Source organism: Carica papaya, chromosome 3 (genome assembly GCF_054855325.1).
Source record: "Carica papaya isolate Zhongbai chromosome 3, ASM5485532v1, whole genome shotgun sequence".
NCBI lineage: Eukaryota > Viridiplantae > Streptophyta > Magnoliopsida > Brassicales > Caricaceae > Carica > Carica papaya.
The window spans coordinates 6,151,334-6,178,366 of record NC_142311.1 but is presented as its reverse complement, the minus strand read 5'-3'; the positions used below and the strand labels follow the sequence as shown (position 1 = coordinate 6,178,366).

The window sequence follows — 27,033 nt, the reverse complement described above, 5'->3', positions numbered from 1 at the left end:
TCTAATAATACCTTCCCCATCACCTAATCCTCCATATTTGTATCTTCTATTTTCCAATGTTTCTTCTTTTTTCTATAAAAAAAAATAGTATCTTCTCTTTTATGCGAAAAAAATCATAACATCAAGCACAAGATGATGCTGTATTCTACCAAAATTCATGAATAAGCAACCAATAAAAGCAAACTATTGATATAACCAGTAGTTAGAGGAAAGGAAGACAACATTATTCCATAGGAAAAGGAAGGTAGATAACAAGAACTTATATCCAGTAAATCAATAACTCCAATTATCCTATACAAAGTCAAAGCTTATTAACTTTTTTAATCCAAAAAAAAAGAGCTTAATGTACAATTAACATATTGAAAAGCAGCTGTAAATCACTTTTTCTTGTAAATGGAAGTCCATACATATGCATTCTTCACAACAGTACCAATTCTGCACAAGGATTTCCAGTTGTTAAACGCTTCCCATGATTTTCAGAAAGTAGCAAGTCATTTTGAAAAGAATTAATTAGAGAGAATACCACTCGTAACACAGGAGTTTCTCTTAAATATGATTCCAAAAAATACAATTCCATGCATATAAAGATAGATAGATACAAAGACACACAAAGAGAAAGAAGAAAAAAAAAAAGCCTTTGCACTCAATTACACCTTTTTGCCGAGGAAAAAGAGGAGAGAAGACAACTGATGCATGGGAAGTTCACTGGTAAGCTATCAGATAGAACTAGTGTTATACATGAAATATTCCTTTATGTTAACCAATCACATCCAAAATCAGTTCCCAGATCTTATTAGTTTAATGTGTAGAAGGCAATCGTCATACTTTGCACATTTGATGCATGATTAAATAAACTTCACTTTTACCTTCAATTCCACAACCCTGAATTTTTTTATTCCTATCTTCAATTCAAATTTCTATCACATTTGTATTGTATTCTCATTCTAATTCCATGAAATTAGAATTTGGACCAAACTCAATCTTATGTTATTTTTTCAAAATATGAATCATATGCCCATTTGATGTAATTAGATTTCCAGTTGGTTGATGTGCAATATATATTAGCAACTAAAATATGTACTCTTCAATTTGGTAAGCTCATAGAATATTATTCAATCTGTTATTTTATGGCAAGAATCCTTGTCCCCACAGATCTATGGACAAGGTTAGAAAGAAACCATGGATATTTGATAATCAATCCTTCCCACAGATGATATAATACAGGAGAGGTGACTTTTCTGCATTCCCTATGGGACAAGGTACATGGAAACTTCTCTGACATCTCTCTTACTGTCCTCCACAGGAATTGGGAAGTAAAAATCATGTGGTCACCCATGGCTCCATTTTGTCCCCTGCATTGTTATTTATGTTTCTTATGCTATTCTGTTTTTACTAGTATCCCTTTTGGTAAGATATCTTACCCACTGTATTTGTAATATTTCCTTCTCATTCCTAATAACATTTTTTTCTATCAAAAAAACTAACAAATTTGAGCAGCAATCAGAAATCTGTTCCTAGATGTCTTGGCTCTATGAGAAATAATTTGATCGTATGACTGATTTTTCTAAAAGTTTAAACTATTAAAAGCAAAATTATTTATTATTTATAGAATATGAAATTGCCAGGTCAGCATATATTTTATATGAACACAGGCCACAAGCGCCTACGTGACAGTGGGGATCTTCAGTTTATTTCCAATTTTGACATGGCCAGATGCATTACCAGCAAGCTATCACCACAAAGAAAGTCATGTCAAGATATCTTAAACAGCCCAACATATTAAAGCTGGTAGCTTTTTCTTGATAAAAAAATGAAACCCCAGTAGGTGGCTAAAGGTCACAACAACCCATCCAAGAACTAAGAGCACTTGCTAGATACCAATGAGTAAAATCCCTAAACATCAAATTATACCTAGTGAAATATAATACTACTAAAAGAATAAACTGAAATATTGTTCTTGTTATTATGTCGAAGAAATAGTACACGCCTTTATAGAGAAGCTTAAAAATCAAAAGGAAAAGGAAAGAAAACTAAAATTATAATTGGAGAAAGATATCAACACAATAGAACCTATCTATATAGGACTCTTAAGCATATAGAAAAAGACTATAATGGAAATATTCCTATTCTCTAACAAATATATAACCAGTATGCAAAAAGGCAACTGCAGTCAGTAACATGGGCTGTATACGAAAATGAGAGCATAATTAAGAAATCCAACAGAACATGTTGAATAAAGTTTATACACATTGCTCTTTTAAAGGCTGGTTATTGAAACAATCATCATATGTCTATATATATACACATAATATATATAAATTATGCATACTCTTCATACCAACTACAGGCATTGGTTCTGGAAAGTCAAGATCGTGATCAACCCCAACAAGCCCAAATACATAAGGACTCCCCGGATGTGCATGCCTGAATACTTAAAAAAACAAGTCAGAGCAAGCAATGGATGTTAAGAGTTCTAAGAAAAATAGGAACAAAGACTGCACAATGATATACAAACTTAGTAACGTACTAAGCATTCACTTTCAATTCCCAATACCAAGAATTGTGTCGAAGGGAAACAAACGAACAAGCCCTTTCATCTTGATAAAATTTATATTTTGTCAACCAAGAAACTTGTGCTTCTATACAGACATTTAGGAAATAATACATGTCAAGTCACCCTTAGTCGCTCACTACAGGAGGGGTGAAAAGGGAAAAACACCCACGGAGGGACAAAATCGTTAACACAACCTCTTGGAAGATTAGGGTTAGAGTTTGACTGAATCAAACCCTAACAAGATCAGAATGATCGCGAGATCGCTGCTGTGTTCACCAGATCCGGGCTGCTTTCACCTGTGTAACAGTTCACCTCTTTCACTTACTGCCTACAAATGGACCACTTCTCTATGCGTTGTAATCATCGATATTCAGAATAAAATCATCTTCAGTCTTCTTCTTTTCTGTTCATCTCTCCTGAGCGGCGCACAGAAAGGGGTAGGGTTTTGAACAGAACTGAATCGGACCTGTGGATGTTGTTTAACACCCTAAGCCACAGAAAGATTTGGTTCCTATGAGAAGTCCAGAGTCATTTAGTCAATAGTGATATGCTTTTAGATATAAGTTTTTTAATCCCTAACCCTCCTGAACCTTTGGATTGACAACACATCTCCCAACTCACTAGATGATCCTTTGTTCTCCTTCCCGGCTGTAAACCGAATAAATCTTCTTATTTTTTTTGAGATAAAAGTATGGTATGAATTGAAAGGCGTTAAGAGAGTGCCACCCATGTACAAAATGAGGAAATTTACAATTCAATAAGAATATTTATAATGGATCCTAAATTCTCTAGGCTATCAAGGTTGTGTTCTAAAATAATAGAAACAAAAAAGTGCAACCATTTGTCCTTGATAGTAGCAAAATTCACCTTGATACCCTCAAACGCTCTATTGTTTTTTTCTTTCCAAATTACCCAGAAAATAGTAAGCGGAATTAGACTATAACTCTTGTTAATACAAGTACTCCCTTCTCAGGCAAAGAGTTCAGCTCTCACCGCCCAGTGGAAACCCAATAAATTGCAATGAGGCTAAAGAGTAATAAATCTTCTTATTATCCCCCTATTCTCTTTATTAACTTGTTAGGTAATATAAAAAGGATAAAAATTAGAGTAATAAGCTGGATAAACACGCCTGTACCAGAATTACCCTACCCCTAAGGTAAATAGGCTACCTAAGTAGGAAAATTAATGCTTGACCTAGAGTAACTTTGATGGAGATCAAGACACAAAGCATAATGGAGCACGTGTTCAAGGAGATGTGCATAGTTTGAATACAACTCAAGATGCACATGAACCATATGGGACAGATATTACTATGTCATGTGGGCCACTCACTAGGTCACAAGCCAAGAACTCAAGCAAGCCTTTCAATCTTATGTTCAAGAATGGATCAGTGAAGAAGAAAGGTTTGAGCCGAACTTGAAGAGCCATGAAACAAATGGGCTGAATTCACTAAGTCACATGGAGAAACAACTCATTAATCTTTTACAAATCATTGCGCCAAATTTCCAAACTCAAATTCATGAAGAATAAAGTCTAAGATGTTAATTAAGTAGTCATGTGTAATCTGGGAAGTGGTTTTCAGTTAGGAGTCCGTATACCACATAAGATTATTCATGAGTACATTCGGGAGAAGGATTCCTACTATCGAAAGCAAATCTTTCCATTTGGTCTGTGAGGGTCGCAAAGCAAAATGCTCGAGAATATGTGAAAATGATTGAGGTTTCAAAAGATCAATCTTCCTCAATAGAGATGAGTTTAGGTGGTTTCTCGATGCGCTCGATGAGTTCTGCTGGTGAAGGAAGCCGAGGGTTTCGGCTAAACACTTGGTTAAGAGAAACTATGAATTATGGCTTGCGTTCGAGAAGAACAGAAAGGGTGAGTACCTAGCGCTAATGGTACAAAACGACCGCCAGGTGAAACGAATCTTCTTTCCTGGCAGATATTAGGGGAAAGGTTGGTGGAAATTAGTGGTGGCAGTCTTTGAACTTGCGAACAGACAAGTCAAAGTGCCTAGAAATGGAGCCAGTAGTGTAAGGACATTTCTTCCACCCCCATTTTGCATTCGAGTCTTCCAAAAAAGCCGTGGAATGTCTCAATCAGATGTCCTCATTGTGAAGTGTTGATTCAGTTCACGGTTGAAGTGGGCAACACTTAGACCTACGCAGCGGCTCTGCAAGCTGAGGAGGAAGGGAAGAATCAAGTAGGGCAAAACAAACCTGCTGGCAATATGGGTAGGGTCAGCGCAGCGGATCAGATCCGAAAAGAAGAGGGGCATAAAGGTAATTTTAAATTCTCAAAGGTGAATAATAGAGTTAGGCTGAAAGAAAATGGAAGTGTTCTTGATTTGGGCTGCAATAAACACAGAAGAAGTGGATCAGTCGCTAAGAAAAAAAAAATTCGAGTGGAAAGGAAAAGAAAAATGGGTTGTGGACCCAGGCCTGGTGGTGCATCATTCCAAGGACCTACACCCAAGAGAAATGAGGGAACCGAGTTTCTTTAACCCGACCCGTGGTGAAACTTCGGGGATAAAAGAAAGTGGAGATTTTTTTCCTGTGGTTTTTGAGACGAAAGACAAAAAAGGAGTGACAAAAATCAAGCAGAAAGAGAAGGATTTCGATGCGGATGAAGCTGAGAGTGATGTTCAAATTGATCAGTTGAGTACGATTAACCGTGAAGAGGAGGATTGTTGCTCAGTGTTTTCTTCAAGGGATGAGTTTGAGCATGAGGGGAACTTTCAGACCGAAGAGCATTGTGAAGAGGAGCATGCAAAGAAGCTTGAGATGGTGATGATCGATGAGGATGTTCAAGCTCTTGCTTCAGTGTCTAATCTAGAAATAGAAGAGATCTTGCAACTAAGTCTTGAAGGCATCAAGGTGGTGGACGAAGAAGTGGATGGGTGCTCCCTTTGGGTCATGCAAAACATTCAAAAGTTCAACAAGGTGATGGGTGTCTCGCTTGAATGTATGAAAAATCTTTCCTATCTTTTCTTTTTTGAAATTGAAAAAATATTGAAAAAAAGAAATAGAGATTTTGTATCAAATGGAAGAAAAAACAGAGTGGTGGCATACCGAGAGAGTTGAAAAGGCTAGAGTCTACCATTAATTATGACAGCAGAAGGAAGGAAGTTAAGGCTTCAGGGAGGATGAAATTGTTGTGTCAATGATTGAAAAAATAATTTTTTGAAATGTAAGGAGTATTAATAACCAATGTAAAATGTTTATCATAAGGGGGTATCTCCAAAAATGGAAACTTGTTGTATGCCTGCAAAAAACGAAACTGAAAATCTGCTCTGAGAAGGTGCTTAAAATTCTATGGGGCATAAAGAATATGGGGTGGCATGTTATTCCCACCAAGGGCTCGGCTGGTGGGCTGGTCATTTTACGGAGGGAAGATTATGTGACTTGTGAGGAGGTGGTAAAAGGGGAGTGCACATTATCCAGTCTTTTTAAGAACAATAGGGGGGTTTGTATGGGCTTTCTCAGGTGTCTATTGTAGGGAAAGTAGAGAGGAGAAAGAGCTACTTTAGGGTGAATTGGAAGAATGTAGGGCTAAATGGTTGGGAAGGAAGGGGGGGGGCGAACTAGATTGTAGGAGGTGACTTCAATATGGTTATGAGAAGGGGGGAGCGGAGTGGCAGTATTTTTTTGGTTGCAAAAGTTGAAGAGTTCAAAGATGTGATGGATAAGATGAGTGTAATTAATCTTCCACTTTTAAGTGGAGAGTAGACTTGGTCCAACTAAAAGAGTAGATTAATGATCGACATATTTTTTATATCAGTCAGTTTTTTGGTACAATTTATTGGTGTTCAACAAAAAATGTTGTCTCGCCACACTTCGGATCACCTCCCAATTTGCCTTGTGACAGAGAGCATCCAATGGGTCCAGTCCCCTTTAAATTGGACAATAAGTGGCTAAAAGATGAGAATTTCAAGGTTTTGGTAGAAGATAAATAGAGGAGCTGTGCAATCTATGGTTGCACCAGTTACAGAATAGCTTATAAGCTGAAGGAGTTAAAGAAGGAAATCAAGATTTGGACCAAGGTGGAGCGGGAGAAGGAAAAATCTAAATATGATCCAATCATGTCCAAGATCAATGACCTAGATTCTAGAGATGAGACAAATGGGTTGAACAGTGAGAAGCGTGATAAGAGGGGTGCATTGAAGTTACAGTTGGCTTCATTCCTGAAGGCAGAGGAAATCACTTGGAGACAAAAGTTTAGGGAAAGGTGGCTCTCTGGAGGTGACTGCAATGCCAAATATTTTAATGTTCTAGCTCCCCACATGAGAGGTTGCAACTTTATTGATGAAATCTGGTGCGATGATAAGGTCACGGGTGATGTTGAGCTAAGGGAGGCGGCTAGATGTCATTTCTCCAAACTTTATGAAGATGAGGCTTGCCATTGGCCTAATCTAGATGGCTTACAATTTAAAAATGTATCCGAGGGTAGCAACCTGTTGTTGGAAGCCATTTTTTCTGAGGATGAAGTGACGGACTGTCTAAAATCATGCAATGACAATAAGGCCCCTGGCCCCGATGGATTCAATATGAAGTTTCTTACGACTTTCTAGTAATTAATGGAGATGATGTGATGGATCTCTTTAAGGAATTGCACAATTCGGATAAATTTGTTAAATTTCTCAATTCCACCTTTATTGTCTTTATCCCTAAAAAGAGAAGCCCTAGAAAGTTCAAAGAACTCAGACCTATTAGTTTGTTAGGATGCATATATAAGCTTATAGCTAAGGTGTTGGCTAAAAGCTTTTCTAGGGTGCTTGGGGAGGTTATTGGGGAGTGCCAACATGCTTTTGTCGAAGGCAGACAAATGTTGAACGCTATGATGGCTGCAAATGAAACTGTTGATGACCTGATGGCTAGGGAAAATGATGGTTTGGTATGTAAGTTGGATATGGAGAAAGCTTATGGTCATGTGAGTTGGAATTTCGTTAAATATATGTTAAAAAGAATGGGTTTTTGGCAGAAATAGCAGGGCTAGATGAAATTGCGCATGTCCATCGCCTCTTTTGCGGTCTTGGTAAATGGTGGACCATCTGAGTTTTTTAATGCTACCAGAGGATTAAGACAGGGTGATCCACTGTCTCACTTGTTATTTATCATCGTTATGAAGGCCTTTAACGGGTGGTTATGCAAGACTATTGACCTCCAGCTTGTGAAAGAGGTCTTGGCGGGTAGACAGAATCATTGTACTGAGGTTTCTCACCTATTTTTTGTTGATGACACGCTAATTTTTTGCCAGCCTGATGTGAGGAATTTGTTGAACCTAAAATATGTTCTATTATGCTTCCAGGTTGTGTTTGATCTAAAAATCAATCTTGACAAATCAAAATTTGTTAGAATTGGTGGCAATAAGGATGCAGGTATGTTTGCTAATATGTTGAGGTGTAAAGCAATTATGCTCCCTATTAAATATCTTGGGATTTGCTTGCCAAATATAAAGAGCTTACATCTTGGAAACCGGTCCTTGAGCTGTTTCGAAAAAAGCTTGCAGGTTGAAAGCGTAACTTCTTTTCTAAGGGTGGCAGATTTACTTTAATCAAAAGCACAATGGCCGACCTCCTCATTTACTACCTTTCAACTCTTACAATTCTCGTAAAAATTGCAAAGAAATTGAAAACAATTCAATGTTGATTTCTTTGGGGGAATGATGATAGGAAACATAAGTATCATTTGGTGAATTTGGGGGGGCATTAAAAAACCATCATGCTTGGTGGCCTTGGCATTAAATCCAAGATGAAAATGAATGAAGCTCTCCAAGATAAATGGCTTTGGAGGTACATGACTGAGAAGAATAGATTGTGGAGAAAGATTGTGGATTCTCGATGGGGAGATCCCAATCTAGCCAGTGGGGGCATTAGACCTTCTAACGTGGATGGGCATAGTTTGGTGGAGGAAAATCTTAATATAATGGTCACAGTTCAAACTAAGTACCCATTGGAAACTCGGTAGAGGTAATAAGATTATATTATGGCTCGATAATTGGCTTAACGAGGGATGTCTCAAGAGAAGATTTTCGAGAATTTTTGGCATTGCTCGATTCAGGAATTTGTTGATTGAAGATGCATATTGGATAATTAATGAGAATATTGAATGGTCGATCAATGTGGTAAGAAATTTAAATGACTGAAAAATCAGTGAATAGGAGGACATGTTTAAGACCTTAGCTTCACAGTAGGTTAACCCTTCATCTGATCAACTGGTCTGGAATTTAGAAAAGAAAGAGGTTTTCACTGTCAGTTCTTATTATAGATTTTTGGTGGATGGCACTGCAGAAGGCTCTTTGAATTTTCCTCATAAGCAAATCTAGAAAATCAAGGTACCTCCGTGGGTTGCTTTTTTTTGCATGGGAGGCATGTTGGGAGAAGATTCTTACTATTGATAAACTTAAAAAAAGATGTCAGATTTTTATTAATGGTTGTTATCTCTGCTTGAAGGCTGATGAATCTTGTAATCATCTACTGCGTACAACTTATGGTGCACGGTGTACGGCCTACTGGAAGTCAATTGGGTAATGGCAGGTTCAGTTCGTAAGATGGGAAAGATTAAGTATAAAAAGGAACATTGCTAATCTAGTTCCATTGACTATTTTTCAGATTCTTTGGAGAAAGATTAATGTTAGAGCTTTTGAGAGTAAAGATTGTGAGCTGTATAGATTAAGGGATAGATGGATGCATTATTTTGAAACCATTTTGTTAGGTTATGATAAAATTAGAATTAAGGATTTTGAAGATGTCATTAATACACTAACTCTTTTGTAAATTTTTTATAAATGGGTGGTACCTCCGCTTTGGTACCTTGTTAATATATATACATCCTACTTTTTATTTCAAAAAAAAAACCTATATATTACCAATCTTTGTTATATAGAAGTATCAACAAAGAACTTTGTGCACAATTATCAAGAACATAACTTCACCCAATGAGAAACTTTGTCCTTTTTCCATGTGACAAGGAAGCACTTTACTAACATTCAACTAGAAGAACACAAGACATTAACATGTTAGAACAACAAAGAAATTAAAAAGGAGTCAAGGCATTTGATTACCCAGATATAAATCGACCTTTACGCGCACGAGCTTGTGTTGGACCCTGAACCTCCTCCACTATGCACTAAAAAGATTGGAAATATATGTATCAACAAAATAGCCAACCGTGATATGTGCTTGTCCATAAGTAAATACACGAAAGAAGCCCACAACCAAGAAAAATGTAATGGTAAAAAAGAAATAGTTTGTGAACTATATGCTAAAACATTTACATCATGTTACTTTCAGTTCTTCACCATGACCCTGTGCCTCCATGTGGTTTTCTTTTCCAATTAGGATTTTTAAGCAAAGGTGATAAAAAGTGTAGGTGCAATACTTACTACTCACAAAAAGAAACATTTTTTTTTGGATCTCTAAAGAAAGAGCCTCAATATAAGGCCATTTTTCCACTTTTTTTGTCTCCATTTTAAATATAGTAATAACAATGATACATTTGAGTCTTCTCTCAACTTTATGATGTAGACAAAGCACATGCATGGCATAGACATGAAAGATAATATTCATCATATTTGGACTGCAATGACAATGGAAATAACCATTCCTAGACATTAACAATCCAACTGAGGTTCAAGACATGAAAAGAAAATCCGAAAGCCTTCCCAATTGAGGATATCATAGAAGAAGATTATTCACTTTGAGTATGCCACGAGAACACTCATTTACTGAAATTCCACCTTTTCTCATAAGATGGTTAATAGTTACAATTTCCCCATATTTCCTCCCAAGTAAAAGAAATCTCTATGCTATTATAGTTTTCCATTCTTGTCTCCAAGGTAAACAATCCAAGATCTCATCCAGCAACATCAGGTGGTTGTATAATAGGATCTGACGATAAAACCCTCCATCCATAAAGAGCAAAACAAGAATATTAGTGAAATCTAACTGGTTACGAGTAAGATCTATCTTGACAAGACATGAAATTAAGTTATTTATCTCCCAATCCTTAAGGTTTCAAAAGAGAGGGAACTTCAAAGAATTCCACTATTGTACACCTCAAAAAAAATCTAAAACTCTTCCCTCTCTAAACCTAGCAATAGAGTAGACAGAAGAAAGGCCTCTTTCAAGGCCAAAGATTTCCACGAATGATCTTCCAGTTGTTGGTTACGGTTTACAACTCAACAAAGAATGACCCGTCACCTAAGTGTTCTTTCCAATTACCAATAAATTGTATGAGCAAACAGACAGTAAGAATTTCAATGACCAGAAATGCAAAGGCCAAAAGTCTTGATCTCATGTACATATCGAACGAAATACACTGTGAAGAGAAATAAGAAGAAACATGATGCATTACAAGTGCATGTTAGCACATGCACATGCATATATGCACAATTGATTACATAATTGTCACATTTTCAATTATTATTGTACTTACCACTGAATAGCCATTACGTGTCAGATCATCCAAAGTTTGTCGAAGATTCTACAAAAAGACATTTAATCAAAACCCAATAAGCACTAAATATCAAAGAGAACAGACAAACATTTTCAACTATAATCAACTAAGTACGTTTACAGAAAATATTGCAGAGAGGAAAAAGAAAGCATGTACAATATTGAAGTCATCTTGACCATTTAAAATCACAAATCAATTACTTCCAGGAATCATTACCAAGATGTACTTCCTGTTGAAAAGGTAAATGAAGATAAACCCTCTCCAAAAGATGATGTTAAAGAGAACATGAAGTGAGAAAAAAGCTCAAAATAAACAGGAAAAAAGAATACTGAAAATGCAGTTATGGATGCCCTTTCGATATGGCATAAAATCACAATAGTTTCTTCATTGACATGAGTTTAGGAACTTTAAGGACACCTAAATAAGGAATACGAGAATTAACCAATAGCAAATTAGGCAATTTAGTCCACGCATTAAGGTTCTTGTTATGTTAGTTGGCTAAACATCCTTGAAGAAATACCCTCTGCAATTGTTCAGCTGCTAAAGAAAATGAGTGCAATGTTGAAAGTTTTTTCCTCAAAAGATGAAGATTATTATTAAGAGAGAGAGATAACACAAATAGAGGATATTTAACAAAGAAAGAAATAGGAGATAAAGTATTCTCCACAAGCAAAAAGAGAAAAGAAATAAAACCATAAAGAAATTAAAGTAAAGTGGAAAGGACGACCAAATTTAATGTAAGAAAACCTTCTAATTCCTTACCAAAAATAGACAAGACAAACTGCTAAAAGAAGCCCGCATCCTAGCATGTTTAATGGGTACTATCCCAAATCATTCTATCTCAAGCAACTTATGCAGTATTAACACATATTGAGAACTGATTGCAGAGAGAAGAAAACAAGCACGGGAACACAGGATTGGAAGGGGAGAAGAAGGAGAAGAATGAAACCGAACACAGGGAATCCAAACCCGTAAGGGTTTACATGCCTCGGGGCAGAGAAGCAAATTGGCTTCGCCCCCCCCCCCCCCCCCCCCCCCCCCCGCCCCAAAAAAAAAATGAAAGCTACGTGGCTTGCATCCATAGAATCCTGGGAGACACGTGTCATGATCACTAGAGAAGTACTTAACCTCCTCAAAACCATAGTTCTCAAAAGTTGATTCTTCTTCCACCTTCATTTGGTGAACCTTGGGTTTCTCTATCTCTTCGGCTTCCATGGTGGCCATTTGGCAATCTATGGAAATGGTTCATGTATCTTTTTATGTATTTAAGCCTTTCATTCTAAACTTGAAAATCGCAAGTAACCTATCAAGTATCTTTTCATACAAACTTCAGTCTCTCTTTCTTACTCTCTCTCGGTTTTCTTCTTTCTCACCTCTCTCTATGGTCTCTCTCTCTCTCACTCTCCTTCTCTGTCCTTCTCAACATTTTGTTTCTCTTTTCTATCTAATTTATTCTTTCCCTTTGATTTTCTTAGTTACTGCGAGTACATGTCATGGGTTCTTAACAACTTGAAATCAGAGCAAATTGATTCCAAGGAGACCCTTCCAAGTTTCGTGGTTATGATAAAGAACAAAGGAAAAGTTGTGAGGCCTGAACCTTAGAAAGTGTAAACCCTACCAGAAAATGTGTGTAAAGTGGACCAGCGGCTCTCGAATTTAATGTCCGAGGTGTATCATTCCCAGCAACAAACCCAATCCTTAATTGACCAAAAGATGGCCCTTTTCCATCAGCAGTTTGTTATTGATGCGAATATAGAAAACGCAACAAAAATAGAAAATTAACGTTCAATTAAACATGAAATCCTAATTAGTATTAGAATGTTAAATAGTTAAATTTCTAATTAGTATTAAATTTCTAAATAATATATATATATTTTTTCAATTAGTACTTAATTCCAAACAATGTAAGGTTTCTAATATTTTAGTAAAATATTGCTAATTAGATTTAAATTTCAAATTAAATTAGCATTCCTAAATAAGAATTGTAATCTCTGCATAAATGGGTATGCTTGATATTAATAAAAATAAGTCAAAATATTATTTTAAACTATAAAATTGGAACTCTCTTTAACAAGATTCAAGTTAGCAACTCTCTTTGATGAGTTATAATTTATTTTTACAAAACAGGTCGCTCTCCTAATAAGAACAAAGATGTTAACCTTTTACTAAAAGACAATTTTATTGTTAACCCTCGGTGACTCGATTCTGAATCAGAAAACATAATAATTTGGTATCAGAGCAAGGCACCATAGGCGACCAAAGCTTATGTTAAGAGTTGCGGAATCTAAAATCTCATATGATGGCTTCTGAAACTCCAACAAAAGAAAGTTTGCGTCAAATCACGCAACAATTATAACTTCTTCTCAGCCGAACCGCTCCATTCCAAAAAAAAGAAAAAATTGATAACGTAAAAACTGACAACAGTAGTTCAAATCAAAATCAAGGAGAGATAGGTGACACACTAAACCAGGGCACGAAGAATCCAGGATCAATTCCCATAACAACGGATGGATTCCTTATTATACAAAACTTGATTTTCCTACCTACGATAGATCAGACAACCCGTTAGCTTGGCTCCATCATTGCGAACAATTTTTTATTGATCAAAGAACGGCTAACAACGATAAGGCTAGATTAGCAGTCTTTCACTTGTTAGGCGATGCACAACTTTGGTACTACAAACTGCAACATGAGGAGACAGGGATGTCATGGGGTCAATTTGTTGAACTATGTACATTGTAGTTTGGTCCACCGCAGCAAAACAATTCATTAGAAAAGCTAATCAACCTAAAACAAACAAACACAGTGGATGACTATATATGACAGCTTCAGAGACTCTTTGTCTGTGCCCATAAATTACGGCAAGACTAGCAAGTTGACATGTTTACTGCGGGTCTAGTAGATTCAATCAGGGTAGAAGTCGAGATGCAATCACCCACCATTCTTATGCATACAATGAGCATGGCCAAAGCTTTTGAAAGGAAACAACAATTGTGGGGTATGACATAACACAATTATAATAATCATTTTCAATCCATTACCAAGCCTAACAATTCAGTTCAGAAAACACCACAGGACAGCAATTTCACGACACAATCTGATAGCACTTCCTCTCCATTTATAAAGAAACTAACAAGAACAGAGATGACATAAAGGAGACTGAATGGGTTGTGTTATAACTGCGATGAATCATTTGTTCCGGATCACCAATGTAAACAATTGTTTTCCTCGAGATTGAACGCGACGCTGGTTCTGAGCAACAAAAAAATACCAACAAGGCAACTACATCCACAATTCAAGGTCGAGGACAAGCTTGAAAATTAGGGTGGAGTAATGTTATGAATGCAAATATAGAAGGCACAGCAAGAATAGAAAATTGACATTTAATTACATATAGAATTCTAATTAGTATTAGATTTCTAAATAATTGAAATCCTAATTAGTATTAAATTCCTAAATAATATATATATTTTCTATTAGTACTTGATTGCTAAATAGCGTAGGATTTAAAATATCTTAATAAAATATTTCTAATTAGATTTAGATTTCAAATTAAATTAACATTTCTAAATAAGAATTATAACCTCTATATAAAAGGGTATGCTTGATATGAATAAAGACAAATCAGAATATTATTTTAAACTACAAGGTTGGAGCTCTCTTTAACGAGATCCAAGGTAGTAGCTCCCTTTGATGAGCTGTAATTTATTTTCACAAAAAAAGTCGTTCTCGCAATAAGAATAAGGGTGTTAACGCTTTAATAGAAGACAACTTTATTGTTAATTGCTCGGTGACTCGATCCTTAATCAGGGAACATAATACAGTTGGAGCAACTCAACAAACTATTGTAAGGTGGCGAGCGGCTAAGCGAAACACCCACAAAAGTAAGTTCCTCTGCATTTGTTTTGAATATACATAGAGGAATGTTGCCAAACCCTAAGTTTAGAGAAGTTAGGGCCAGTAGTGGCCCAGGGTTGAAGGGTAACCTAACTAGAAACCATCCCGAAAATCAATATTCTAATTTTTGAAGAAAAAATGCTAAAATCTGGAATAGGAGATACACGAAATACCCTCAAGAGTTTAATATTCCAGAAGAAAAAGGAAAAAACTCATATAGTAAATCAGTTGAAAAAGAGAAATATATAAACATCGAAGATCATAAATTTGGAGGACAAATAAATTTCTCACAACCAAAAAGAGGGTATTAAAAAAGGATTTGATGGCAGCATGATAACCTCGACATGAGGATTAGTTCTTGTGATATTGAATAGGTTCTTGTCATATACCCTCGGGACAGGAAAAAGCATGGCATTTTAGGGCGTGTAGGATCTTTAAGAGGAAGAGGATGTCATGATGGGTAAAATATAAAGATTCAGAAAGAAGCTTGCATTGGGGGTAGGTTCCTAAAGTAATTTGAAGAAATTGATGTTCATACATTTTCCTTCTTCATTCGGGAGCAAAGTTGCAAGACATGAATAAAGCATGTTCCCACTAAGACATTATTACCAACTGGAGAGAGGAAAATTATAGATCATAAAAAGACTACAACATACTCTCAAAGACATTGTTGAAGATCCTTCAACTGATGAAGAAATGCACGCGGATGGAGAGGATTGTGATCATTCGTTTGTCTTGGAAGATGATCTAGGTTATGTTTGCCACATTTGTAGTGTTATATCAAGAGGTCTAGAGACTATAACTGAAGTCTAGCATGCTAAGGTGAAAAAGACTATAAGAACCTATCTTACTAACTCTCATAATGCCCAAGAACGAGCATCATCCGCCACTACAAGAAGAACCAAAGTTATTACAAAGAAGAGTTTATGTCTTGAGATAGACAAAGTGAAGGCTAAGCTTTCATATGAGAAATCAACTGTAATAATCAAGAGTATACTAATTCGTAGCAAAGACTTAGATAAAGATCCGACCAAGTCATGCTGCAACCTTGGTGATATAACAAGAAGATGAGTTGGTCTCAGTTTCCATTCCCTGTGAAATTAAACTGGAATCTTTTTGTCGGTCACCAACACTAAAGAATCACTAGCTTTTGGGTTGTTGCGGTTAAACCATTGATGGGGGAGATATTTGATGAATATGGTAATCATGTTATAGAAGACTCTGAAGTTGAAAGCACTATTCATTATGATGAATGTAATGGATCCCACACTCTTACAATAAGTTTGGAATTATTTACTAAGAATCATGTAATCCTGCAAAGTTGGCCGGGCAAGATTGAAGAACAGTGGCTGATCAAATGGAGAGGAGCAAAAGAAAGAACGAGGGAGAATGTCGCTTATATATCCCAACAGTTTCCTTACCTTAACTTTGATGGCAGTGTTAATTCACAAATGGAGGGAATTGTTGAGAACCGATTGCAGACAGAAGAAAATGAGTAGAGGAACATGGGATCTGCAAGAGAGCAAAAGGAGAAGAATGAAACCGTATGCAAGCAATTCAAACCCGTAAAGGTTTACATGCGTCGAGGTAGAGAAGCTAATCGGCTTCTTGCCCAAAAAGAATGAGGGCTACGTGGTTTGCATCCATGGAATTATGGAAGATACATGTCATGATCACTAGAGGGGTATTTAACCCACCCAAAACCTTAGTTCTTAGAACCCGACTCTTCTTCCACCTTCATTCGGTGAACCTCAGGTGTCTCTGTATCCCTTCGGCTTCCATGCTGGTCGATTGGTGATATGTGGAAATGGTTTCATGTATCTCTTCATGTATTTAAGCCTCTCATTGTAAATTTGAAAATGGCAAGTAATCTATCAAGTCTCTTTTCATACAATATTCAGTCTCACTTTTTTACTCTCTCTCAGTGTTCTTCTTTCTCACCTCTCACTACAGTCTCTCACTCTCTTTCTATGTCTTTCTCAGCATTCTATCTCTCTTTTCTATCTAACTCTTCATCTTTTCCTTTGATTTTCTAAGTTACGGTGAGTATGTGTCACAGGTTCCTGACAACATATTGATAAAAAATTATAGCATTATGCCTAGACAGAGACTCCAAAGCCTACCAAAGATTTCCCCTCTATAAAGCATTTTAAGCCCTTTATTCTTAACATAACCCCTCAAAGATAAGATAGGAACCCCTCAACACTCAGTCGGCAATTCCAACTCTCACCCAAAGCAAGCAAGCAAATACAAGTCTAAGGGGGTAAATAAATTCAAATCCGAGAAGGCACCTTATAATGCAAAAGCAAATGACTATTAATCTCCAAATCCCTATAGCACATCACATATAAAATAGCTTTGTTGCCTCTTAAGCAAGTTATTAGTATTAAGTATTGCGGTCCACATAAAGACTCTCTTTGAGGGAATTTTCACCTTCCAAAAGGAGTAAGTAGAGAAAATTGTGCAACCAGGATTCCAGGTCAAAAAGCTCAAGGAAAAGGACTCAAGCATGGCAAATAAAGCCATTAAATCAAAGGTCTCTATGTAATTTAAGTGTCTAAAGAAACGGAAATTTCAAGAAACATGAGGACCTTGCTGGGTGACAAATGGGATCAATGTAGATAACTCACAACAAAAGTTAAAATGAACATTAAACAAAAATGAGGACACAATTATTGCACTTGCATGGTTGCTAAGCCAATTCTTAAACACTCAAAGGCGCAAAACCCTTGAACACAAAATGCAAAATAAAGTAAACCTAAAGAAGAATAAAGTGGACATTTTGAGTCTAATACCATGACAGGACAGCCAGCTCTAGGAATACTCTCTGATCGCAAACCACCAAAGGGATTTAAACCAGCATATTCAACAAGAACGCAAGCATCTATGCCAATAGCTTCATAAAAATCGCCAACCTGCAACCACAAATCAACTGCAACAAATCATCATTCACATAAAGATGATAAAGAAACAAACCAGTGTGTTTGAGAATGAAGTCCAAAAGTGAAGCGAAATGTTCTTATGACGAAAAAAGTGGCTGAAATAAACCTGTGATTTTCAAAGAGGAATTAGAAGAAAAAGAAGCACACTCATAAGGCACTAAGGAGGCGCCACCACTGATGTACAAGGGAATTTAGAAAAGAGAATTAAACAATGGCTCCATTTGGTAAAGCTTTTTGAGTTGTTTTTTATTCTTTCAAGGACTATCTTGCTTTCAAAGATTTTGTATTTATTGATGCACTTTTAATCCTTTTTCCAAAAAAATTTCAGTTGGAAAAGGCAAATCTGGCTGCTCTAGAAAAGCAATCACATGATTGCTTCATCAAAGCAACAAAATTTGCTTTCAAGGTAAGCAACTACAAATCAGATTACTCAATAAAAGCATACAATTTTTCTACAATTTTTCTAAATATATCTCAACTTCTCAAAGAGTAAAAGTTCTCCTTAAATACAATACATTTATATTAATCTTACTACCATTATACTTTCACATGTATTGTTACCAAACACAAATATTTTGCATGATACTTTATCAAACAAATTTATATAATACTGACTATTTTTTTGCAAAAAGAAGCTTTTAATAACTGCAACTCAAAGAAGTTTTTTCAAGAACCTTTTTCTCATAAAAGTACCAAGCAAAGTCAATAACGTTTCCTCCATCAAGGGGAGGTCAAAACTTAAACATGGTATACATAGTCAACAACTAGTAATCTCTAATGCTACCGAACAAGAACAAATGCCTTCAAAAACTTCTGTTTTTTCCTTCTAGATGATCCAAACATTGGTTGAGGAGCATAAACTTTTATACAATGACCTAAAAAAGACATTAATAAGACCAAAAAAACAAGATTTGTGACATACTCTGCAGAGTAAGACTTCACGTGGAAACCTTGACTTGAACTGCAACATCTCCCAATTCAACGTTCCTTCCTTTAGACTGCAATAAACAAAAATCTATTAAGGCGCAGATGTTTATTTTCAGTGACATCCTATTGATGGTATTTGGAGACAAGATCCCCTAGTTTTCTTCTTGAAAACAATTAATGATACAGTATTTGCCCCAAAAAGAAATTTTTATGTCAAACTCTCTACATGGCATGTCTTCATCAAGACTTAATAAGCTGAGATATCGATCAAGAAGGATGCTCCTCTGGAACAAATATGTGATTAATGGATTAGTTGGTTGGAGTATTGGACAGTTTTCTTACTCTGTTGTCATGCTTTGATCATTCACCAAAGAGAAAAAAGGTGAAACACACAAGTTGAAAGGGAGAGGGGAAATGAGTAGTGAATTTTGTGGCTAAAGAGATAATCGATTGCAGAAACTTGCCAGAGCAATGCACCAATGGCGCACTCATTCATTTCGCGCTTGGTTTGTTAAATTGTAGTATGGAGTAATTTGTTGTGTAAGGCATAGATGAATCTAAACCCTATGCTTTAAGTTTTAATCAATTGACTAAAGGTTAATTTATTATCGTAAATGATGGATATATTCTGTTGTTTTTAATGATTTTTAGTTATTTGATTGTGTATATGCTCATAGTGATGTGTCAATAGAAAGCTATGCGTAAATAAGCTTTTCAATGCTAGATTGATCCTTGAATGGGAAAACTATTTAAGTGACATATAAAATATACCATGAATGGAATAATACTATACCATGAATGGAATAATACTAACAGAGAAGGAACTTAGGAAATTTGTGTGATCAGTTTAAATTGTAATCGAGTAAGAGATTTAACATTAAAGGATTCCACCTAACTTAATAATCTCAGTATGAATTAACATAAAATAGGTCTGAAAATATAGTATTTACAAGTTGAGGAATATTGAGATGTTAATTAGACGGAAAACATAGATCATTGTGCAATTGGGAGTTCTACCATCGCATGAATTATAAAAGTTAAACACATGCTTTCAGTACTCTTTGCAGTCCAGGCATAGGTGAAATTGACATATTTTCTTCAGTGGAATTTCAACTAAAAAAGTTGCATAATTAGTGTAGTCAATATTTCCCGGTTTATGTTCTAATTTACTTTTTAGCAAAACACCCTAGAATTCAGTATCTCAAATAACTATAATAGTATAATTAAGATAATCCTAAATTCTAATCAATTCTCATATGAATGATATCTTATTTATCACTTTATGACTTGAAAGATTATTGTGTTTGTTAGTGAAATTTTAATTGCAGCTGAGGACAAAAGTACAATGTCATTGCAATGAAGGGGCATAATGAAGCTAAAATTATCCAGATAAAAGATTTTATTAAACACAAACCCGTCATCGTTTTGATTAATAGTCAGAGGTCACATACTTCTATAAATGAAAGGATGCCAAGGCAAATTTATGGAAGATTAGTTGAAACAAAACCATATAACAACGGCGGCAAATGGCCACACAGTAAGCTGAAATTTGTTGGATTGAACTAGGAAATGCAGGGAGATCCATTCAACTACACTTTCAAGCTTATTGAACTACACTGTTATGGTATAGTTTTTTTTTGGGGGGAGGCCTTGAGAAGTATGGTAGAGGAACTATCAATGAATTATTCTGAAAGAATGCCTGAACATCCCAGTGCATTATTGCACATGAGGCCATTATGTTCAATAAAGTAAGTTATCAGTTGAACATCATCAGCAGAAGCTGAGGAATCACTCTAAGAAAGCTCTTCGAAAAATTTGTCAGAGTGCTTCAAGCACTCCCCAAAAGCTACCACCTGCAAGGTCTCATAACCATAGTATTCCTCCTCGAACAACTTGAGAGCCTACAGTTACTGTCACTTTCAAAAGTTAAAAATGAGAACCAAATCATCTGAATGCTAAATATTGGAGACCTCTATCATCTAACCAAATCATAGTAGGTTTTCTAAAAAGTTTCACCATACCCAAACCCGACTCACTTCTAAAAATATGAACCCAAACCCGCACCGAACCAAAGCAAGTTTATATAATTTTTTTATTTTTCAACCGAGTCAGTTTGCGGGTTATCCAACCCATATCCGACTAGATCATAATATTATATTAATATTAATATACATACAAATATGCAATTTTTAAATAAATATACATACAAATATATATATAATGATTTGTATTTAAATATTTATATATATATACCGGGTAGGGTTCATGTGGATTTTGATAACCCAAACCCGAACCTACCCTGCTCAGCACCTATTTATCCGCCAATCCAAACTCACTTTGATCCAAACCATCATTTAACAAAAAAAAAAGGGATTGAATCAGGTTCGATGCAGATTAGGGAGTGCAGGTCAAAAACATGATCTCTGATTTTGTGTTGATTATAGGGCACACAATACATCACCATTGAGAATTCACATTTTCAAGTCATATACCATTATTGATGATCTATTTTATGAACAGAATAGAGCTATAATTTTTGTCAAGATTGATCATAGATCAATACCATTTGATCCATGTGAAACTGAGGGATATGTTCAAAACAGCATTCAAGATCGGGACATTATGAACTCAAGGTTATGCCTTTTGGGCTAACCAAAGAATTCACATTTCCAAGTCCTATTTGAAAAAATCTGCAACTATATTCTTTGATGAGATCTTGGCCAATGCATTTCATGGAGTTCTATTTAGAGATACTAGTACTAGAGGTGTTAAAGTCCATGCAACTGTTGCAACACAGTCAAGTGTACCTCTGCGTAATCACAAAATTGAGTATTGAAGGTATATAATCAAAGCCAAAAAAGTCAGTACATAGCCAAGTAAGCTGAAGCCAGTGACTTCTCAGCCTAGGCCTTTTAATATGAAAGCTCTTCGAGCTTTCCTTGGGTTAATAAGATATTATAGAAAATTTGTAGTGACTTCTCAGCCTAGGCCTTTTAATATGAAAGCTCTTCGAGCTTTCCTTGGGTTAATAAGATATTATAGAAAATTTGTGAAGGTGGGCGGTTCAGAAAAGCAGAGGAAGCTAACTAGCATTGAAAGGTTTAAAAAAGTTGTATTTTCCACTCTGGTGCTAGTATCACCTAAATTGGAGAATCTACTATCTGTGTTGGAGGCAAATGTGTGGCATGAACATTGGAGCAGTATCAAAGTAGATGGGAGGTGTATAGCTTACATTAGCAAGGCTCTTAGTGAAAGAAATCAGGCATTATCAATTAAGGGAAAAGATATTGTGGCCATACTTTATATCAAATAGAGGCATTATTTGGAAAACTCAACCTCTGTGATCCGAATAGACCAACAAAGCATCAAGTTTTATTAGACTAGCAGGTTCACTCCTTAGTCTAGCAGAGAGGTATCATTAAATCCATGGGATTGGATTACAAGGTCTAGTACAAGAAGAGGATAGAGAACAATGTTGTTGTTGCATTGTCTAAAAGAAGAGAATCAAATAGCAAAGGGAGAAGGAGAAATGAGATTGGTGGTTTCCAAAAGCATTTTGAGTTGGATCCTAGAAATTTCCGACAGCTATGAAGAGGATGAAATGGTAGAACATTTAATCACTGCTCTATCTATTAGCCCCGGGTCCAAGCCTCCTTACTCTCTTTCTAAAGGGATACTGAGGTATAAAGGCAGAGTGTATACTGAGAAAAAATTATAATTGAGGCAACAACTTTTGCCATCTTGCCATGACTCAGCTCGGAAGAGTCATTCAGGCATTAAAGGAACCTATCACTAAAGAGAGTGTATTTTATATAAATTAGGTTAAATAATAAATGGGTAAAATGTATTATATGTAATTAATTATCTATTTTCTTTCTATTCTATACGAGTTGTATATAGTTCCGTGATATTCAATGAAATATACAATTAACTATTCTTAGCATGGTAGTTAAAGCCCTAGATTCAAAAAACCTAAATCTTTAATAAACTCAATTTGGCTTTCATTGCCAAAACAAGAAAACCCTAAGGGAGGTCAGCCTTCATTTCTGCCACCACACTGCAGTTGTCGGCCACCACAAAACTGGGAATCTCCATCAAAAGTTGTCCTTCATAGCCAGCCCTAACCCTCAACGCACACAGCTAAAAGCAGCCAGAAGGAGTCACTCAACCACTAGCCGCCAGAACCACACTTTTACATCTTCTGTTCAGCTCAACAATGCACCCAGCCTCCTCTGTCACACATAAACAGCCACGTGCACAGCCAGTTGCAGCTCCTATGCACCTCGTACCTCTGCCTTGGCTGTGGGATTGCCTATACCAAGGTCCTCTGTCGCGCAAAGCCAGTCGCAGCTCCTTTGCCGCACCTTTGCTCAGTCGTCCGGGCACCTCTGCCCAACTGCTTATCACTTCATAGGCAAAGATTATTTGAGCTAATCTCAATTAACTCTGACAACCCTCAAAAGGAACCATTCATCTCCTGGGTACTGGATCAAAACTTGGAGACTTAGAAGCACTCTCCAAGTTTTATCTAGAAGTGTCACAAACCATCTTATCCGTCGAATGTTTGGATATGTAGCCTCCATTCATACTTGTGGAAATATGGAATTATGATTAAATGCCAAGATCAGTAGGATTCAGATTATGAAAACATAAGATCACAATTAAATGTCAAAACTAGTGGGATTTAGTCACGATTAGTTTCTGATTTTAAGAGAGAATATCTTTTAATTAGTTGTTATTTCCTTTTGTAATACCTATAAATATTTATTGCATAACTTGCGACTATTAGAATTTCAATTTGTATATATACTCTCATTTTGTATCCAGAATTTACACAAGAAATAAATAATATTTCTACATAGTATCAGAGTTGTAGATCTGAACCACTAAAAAAAAAAAAGAGGAAGGGAAGAAATTTTCTCTCACTCATGGCAAGTAGAACGGAAGGTTCAATCTTGAAGGTAACCTTCGGACCTGAAGCAGTCCACTCCGACAATACCAGCGTCACATAAGGCATCATTCTTCCCATACCCGGTTATAAACTCAATGGGCAAAATTTTGTTCAATGGACACAGTATGTCTGATTATTCATCTGCGGTAAAAGCAAAGAAGGGTACCTTACGGGAGTCGCTGCTCAGCCAAAGGAAAATGATGCATGACACCGAACCAAACTCAAAAATAGTATGGTGATATCTTGGCTAATTAATTCTATGATCAATGACATAGGAGAAAACTTCATGTATTATGGCACAGCAAAAGAGATATGCGATGTAGCCAGAAAGACCAACTCCAACATCGACAATACTTCTGCGATTTTCGAAATCAAGATCATTCTCCATGACATTCGGCAAGGAGATTCAACTATTACTGAATATTTTAACATCCTTAAAAAATATTGGCAACAACTTGATGTTTATGAAGAAGTGGTGTGGAGGTGTCTCGAAGATCAACTCCTGTACAAGAAGATTGTTGAAAAGGAACATATCTACAAATTATTACTTGGCCTCAATAAGAATCTGGATGAGATACATGGAAGAGTTTTAAGTATTAAGTCATTACCTAATGTTAGAGAAAAGTTTTCTTAAATTCGCAGAGAAGAAAACAGATAAAAAGTTATGTTGGGAATACAAAACTCTTCAAAAAAATTTGAGAACTCAGCTCTAGCTATACAAGGAACTCAATTCAACAATAACAACCAAATAAAGAAGAATCATTCATGATGCAACCATTGCAAGAAACCTGGACACACAAAAGAAACTTGCTGGCATCTACACGGTAAACTTGCTAGTTGGAAACCTTCTCGATCACAACAAAACCAAGGAGGTCGAGGCTACACTGCTATAGCTGAAGAAGACAAACCTAACATGAGCTCAAGTGGTACTGCAGCAGGCACAAATTCTAGTCCATTTAGCAAAGAACAACTGGAGGCGCTGCAAAAAATGTTCCAACAGACTCTACAATCCTCCGGAGCAACTAGTAGTACTGCATATGTAGCCTAGAAAGATATTTTTTTCTCATGCCCTCAACATTAGACAGGAAAATCACACTACATGGATAGTGGATTCCGGAGCATCAGATCACATGACCAGAAACCTCATGGTTTTTCATAAATATACACTCTGCCATAATAATTTCTCTATTCGAATTGCCGATGGAACCCTTTTAAGGGTAGTTGGTACAAGTTCTGTCATTATTTCTAAGGATATTACCCTTCACTCTGTATTCTATGTACCGAAATTGGATTCCAACTTTTATTTATAAGTAAACTAACACAGGATCTTAATTGTGTTACTAAATTTCTTCCACACATGTGTGAATTTCAAGACCTGAACTCTAGAAAGAGGATTGGTAATGCTGAGGTGTGCGTTGGACTTTATCTCTTAAGAGTTGAGGACATTCAAAAACTATCAATGAAAACCACTTGTGTAGTTGACAGCCCTAGCACCCAATCAGATAGTGTTGTTATGTTATGACACGATCGATTAGGCCAACCAAACTTCTTGTATCTAGAAAAATTATATCCATCATTATTCAATAAAAGTTCTAAAAAATTTCAATACGAAATATGTCAGTTGTCCAAACACATCTGCAATTCCTATTCCACTCAACCTTACAAATCATCTCATCCATTTTCTTGTACACAGTGATGTTTGGGGAGCCTCCAAAATCAACAAGTTTACCAGTTCTAGGTGGTTTGTCACCTTTGTTGATGACCATACACGAGTAACTTAGGTATTGGTCATGAAAGAGAAATCAGAAATAAAAGAAACATTTGAAAACTTTAACAAGATGATTCAGGTACAATTCCAGGCAAAAATTCAAGTCCTTTGAACAGACAATGCTCGAGAATACTAACACCTCATGCTCGAGTCATATCTGTTGGAAAATGGTATCGTTCATCAAATTTCGTGCATTGATACTCCACAGCAAAATGGAGTTGCAGAAAAGAAAAATAAACATTTAATGGAAGTGACAAGGTCACTCATGATAGCTTCAAACGTGCCAAAACAATTCTAGAATGAAGCAGTACCTACAGCAACCTATTTGATCAACAGAATGCCCTTTAAAATCCTCAAATTCAAAACTCTATCTCAAGTTCTTCTCATTACATATCCATCCATTCGAATAAACTCATCTATCTAAGTCAAGGTATTCGGGTGTACTGCATTTGTTCACATTCATAAGTCCCAACGTAGTAAACTCAATCCAAAAGCTACTAAATGCATCTGTTTAGGTAACTTATCAAACTAAAAAGGATACAAATGTTACTCTCCTACAACTAAGAAATTTTACACCTCCATGGATGTCACCTTTTTTGAAAATCAACCCTTCTTTCCCAAAAAAGCAATTTAAAGAGAGAACTGCTCCACAAATGAATTCCATGTTTGGGAAGTCAAAACCAACACCACCTCTCCTTCGAGATTATCACTGCCTCCACAAACTACTCTTCTTATCCCTGAAAATCTTGAAAATAATTTTCCTCCTATCACTTCCGAATCAACTACACAAGGCAATAAAGAGGTAATGGTCTATTCAATGAGAGAGAAACCTGTAATACCCAGCTGGTGTCCATCTGGGTACAAAAGAAAAAAGGAAAAAAAAAAAGCAAAACATGTAGAGTATATATATATATACATATATGTGTATATATATATATATAATTAAACAAAAATAAATAAGTAAAGAACCCAAAGTGTACTCTGGGAGCAGAAGAAGGAAACACGTGGCCATATATATAATATATAAATATATGTATATATATAATTAATTACCAGAAAAAGAAAGAAGGAAGAAAAAATAGGAGAAGATGGGAGAGAAGAATCATGGTCAGGTAGAGTGAGAAAGAGAGGAGAGAACGAGGAGAGAGAGAGACGCGACTGTGAGAGGAGGAAAATGATCTAGCGGCATCGATGGCCGAGAGAGATAAGTCGCGTGGTGTTGCGCGGCGCTGCAACCGAAGGAGAAAGAAAGAAGAGCAAGAGAGAACAGACGCGATGGGGTAGAGAGAGAAAGAAAAAGAAGAAGAAGAAGAAGAAAGGAAAAGAAAAAAGAAGAAGAAGAAGAAGAGAAGAAAGGAAAAAAAAAGAAGAGAAGAAAAAGAAGAGGAAGAAAAAAAAAGAAAAAGGAAAAAGAAGAGGAGAGGGAAAGGCCACGAGGAAGAGGAAGGAAAAAGAAAAAAAAAAGGAAAAAGGAAGGAAAAAAAAAGAAAAAAAAAGGAATAAAAGAAAAAAACGAAAGAAAAGAAAAGAGAAAAAAAATT

The 27,033-nt window shown here is 36.1% G+C and overlaps 1 protein-coding gene across 6 annotated transcripts in view; it reads right to left on the bottom strand.

Moving 5' to 3' along the window:
• MSH1 (MUTL protein homolog 1) overlaps positions 1-27,033 on the bottom strand; it is a 54,717-nt gene that overhangs the window by 18,258 nt on the left and 9,426 nt on the right. For 5 of the 6 annotated variants that reach the window (XR_015817653.1, XM_088215306.1, XM_088215307.1 and 2 more), the window contains 5 exons: positions 18,769-18,844; positions 17,700-17,819; positions 10,987-11,034; positions 9,614-9,678; positions 2,339-2,424 (listed from right to left, as the gene is read on the bottom strand). Coding sequence is in view for 5 of the 6 variants with exons in the window: in XM_088215306.1 (XP_088071432.1) it covers positions 2,339-2,424; positions 9,614-9,678; positions 10,987-11,034; positions 17,700-17,819; positions 18,769-18,844 (395 nt within the window). In the remaining variant the exon portion in view is untranslated. Of the gene's footprint in view, positions 1-2,338; positions 2,425-9,613; positions 9,679-10,986; positions 11,035-17,699; positions 17,837-18,768; positions 18,845-27,033 lie in introns of all 6 variants that reach the window. The other variant, XM_088215309.1, reaches the window with a different exon arrangement.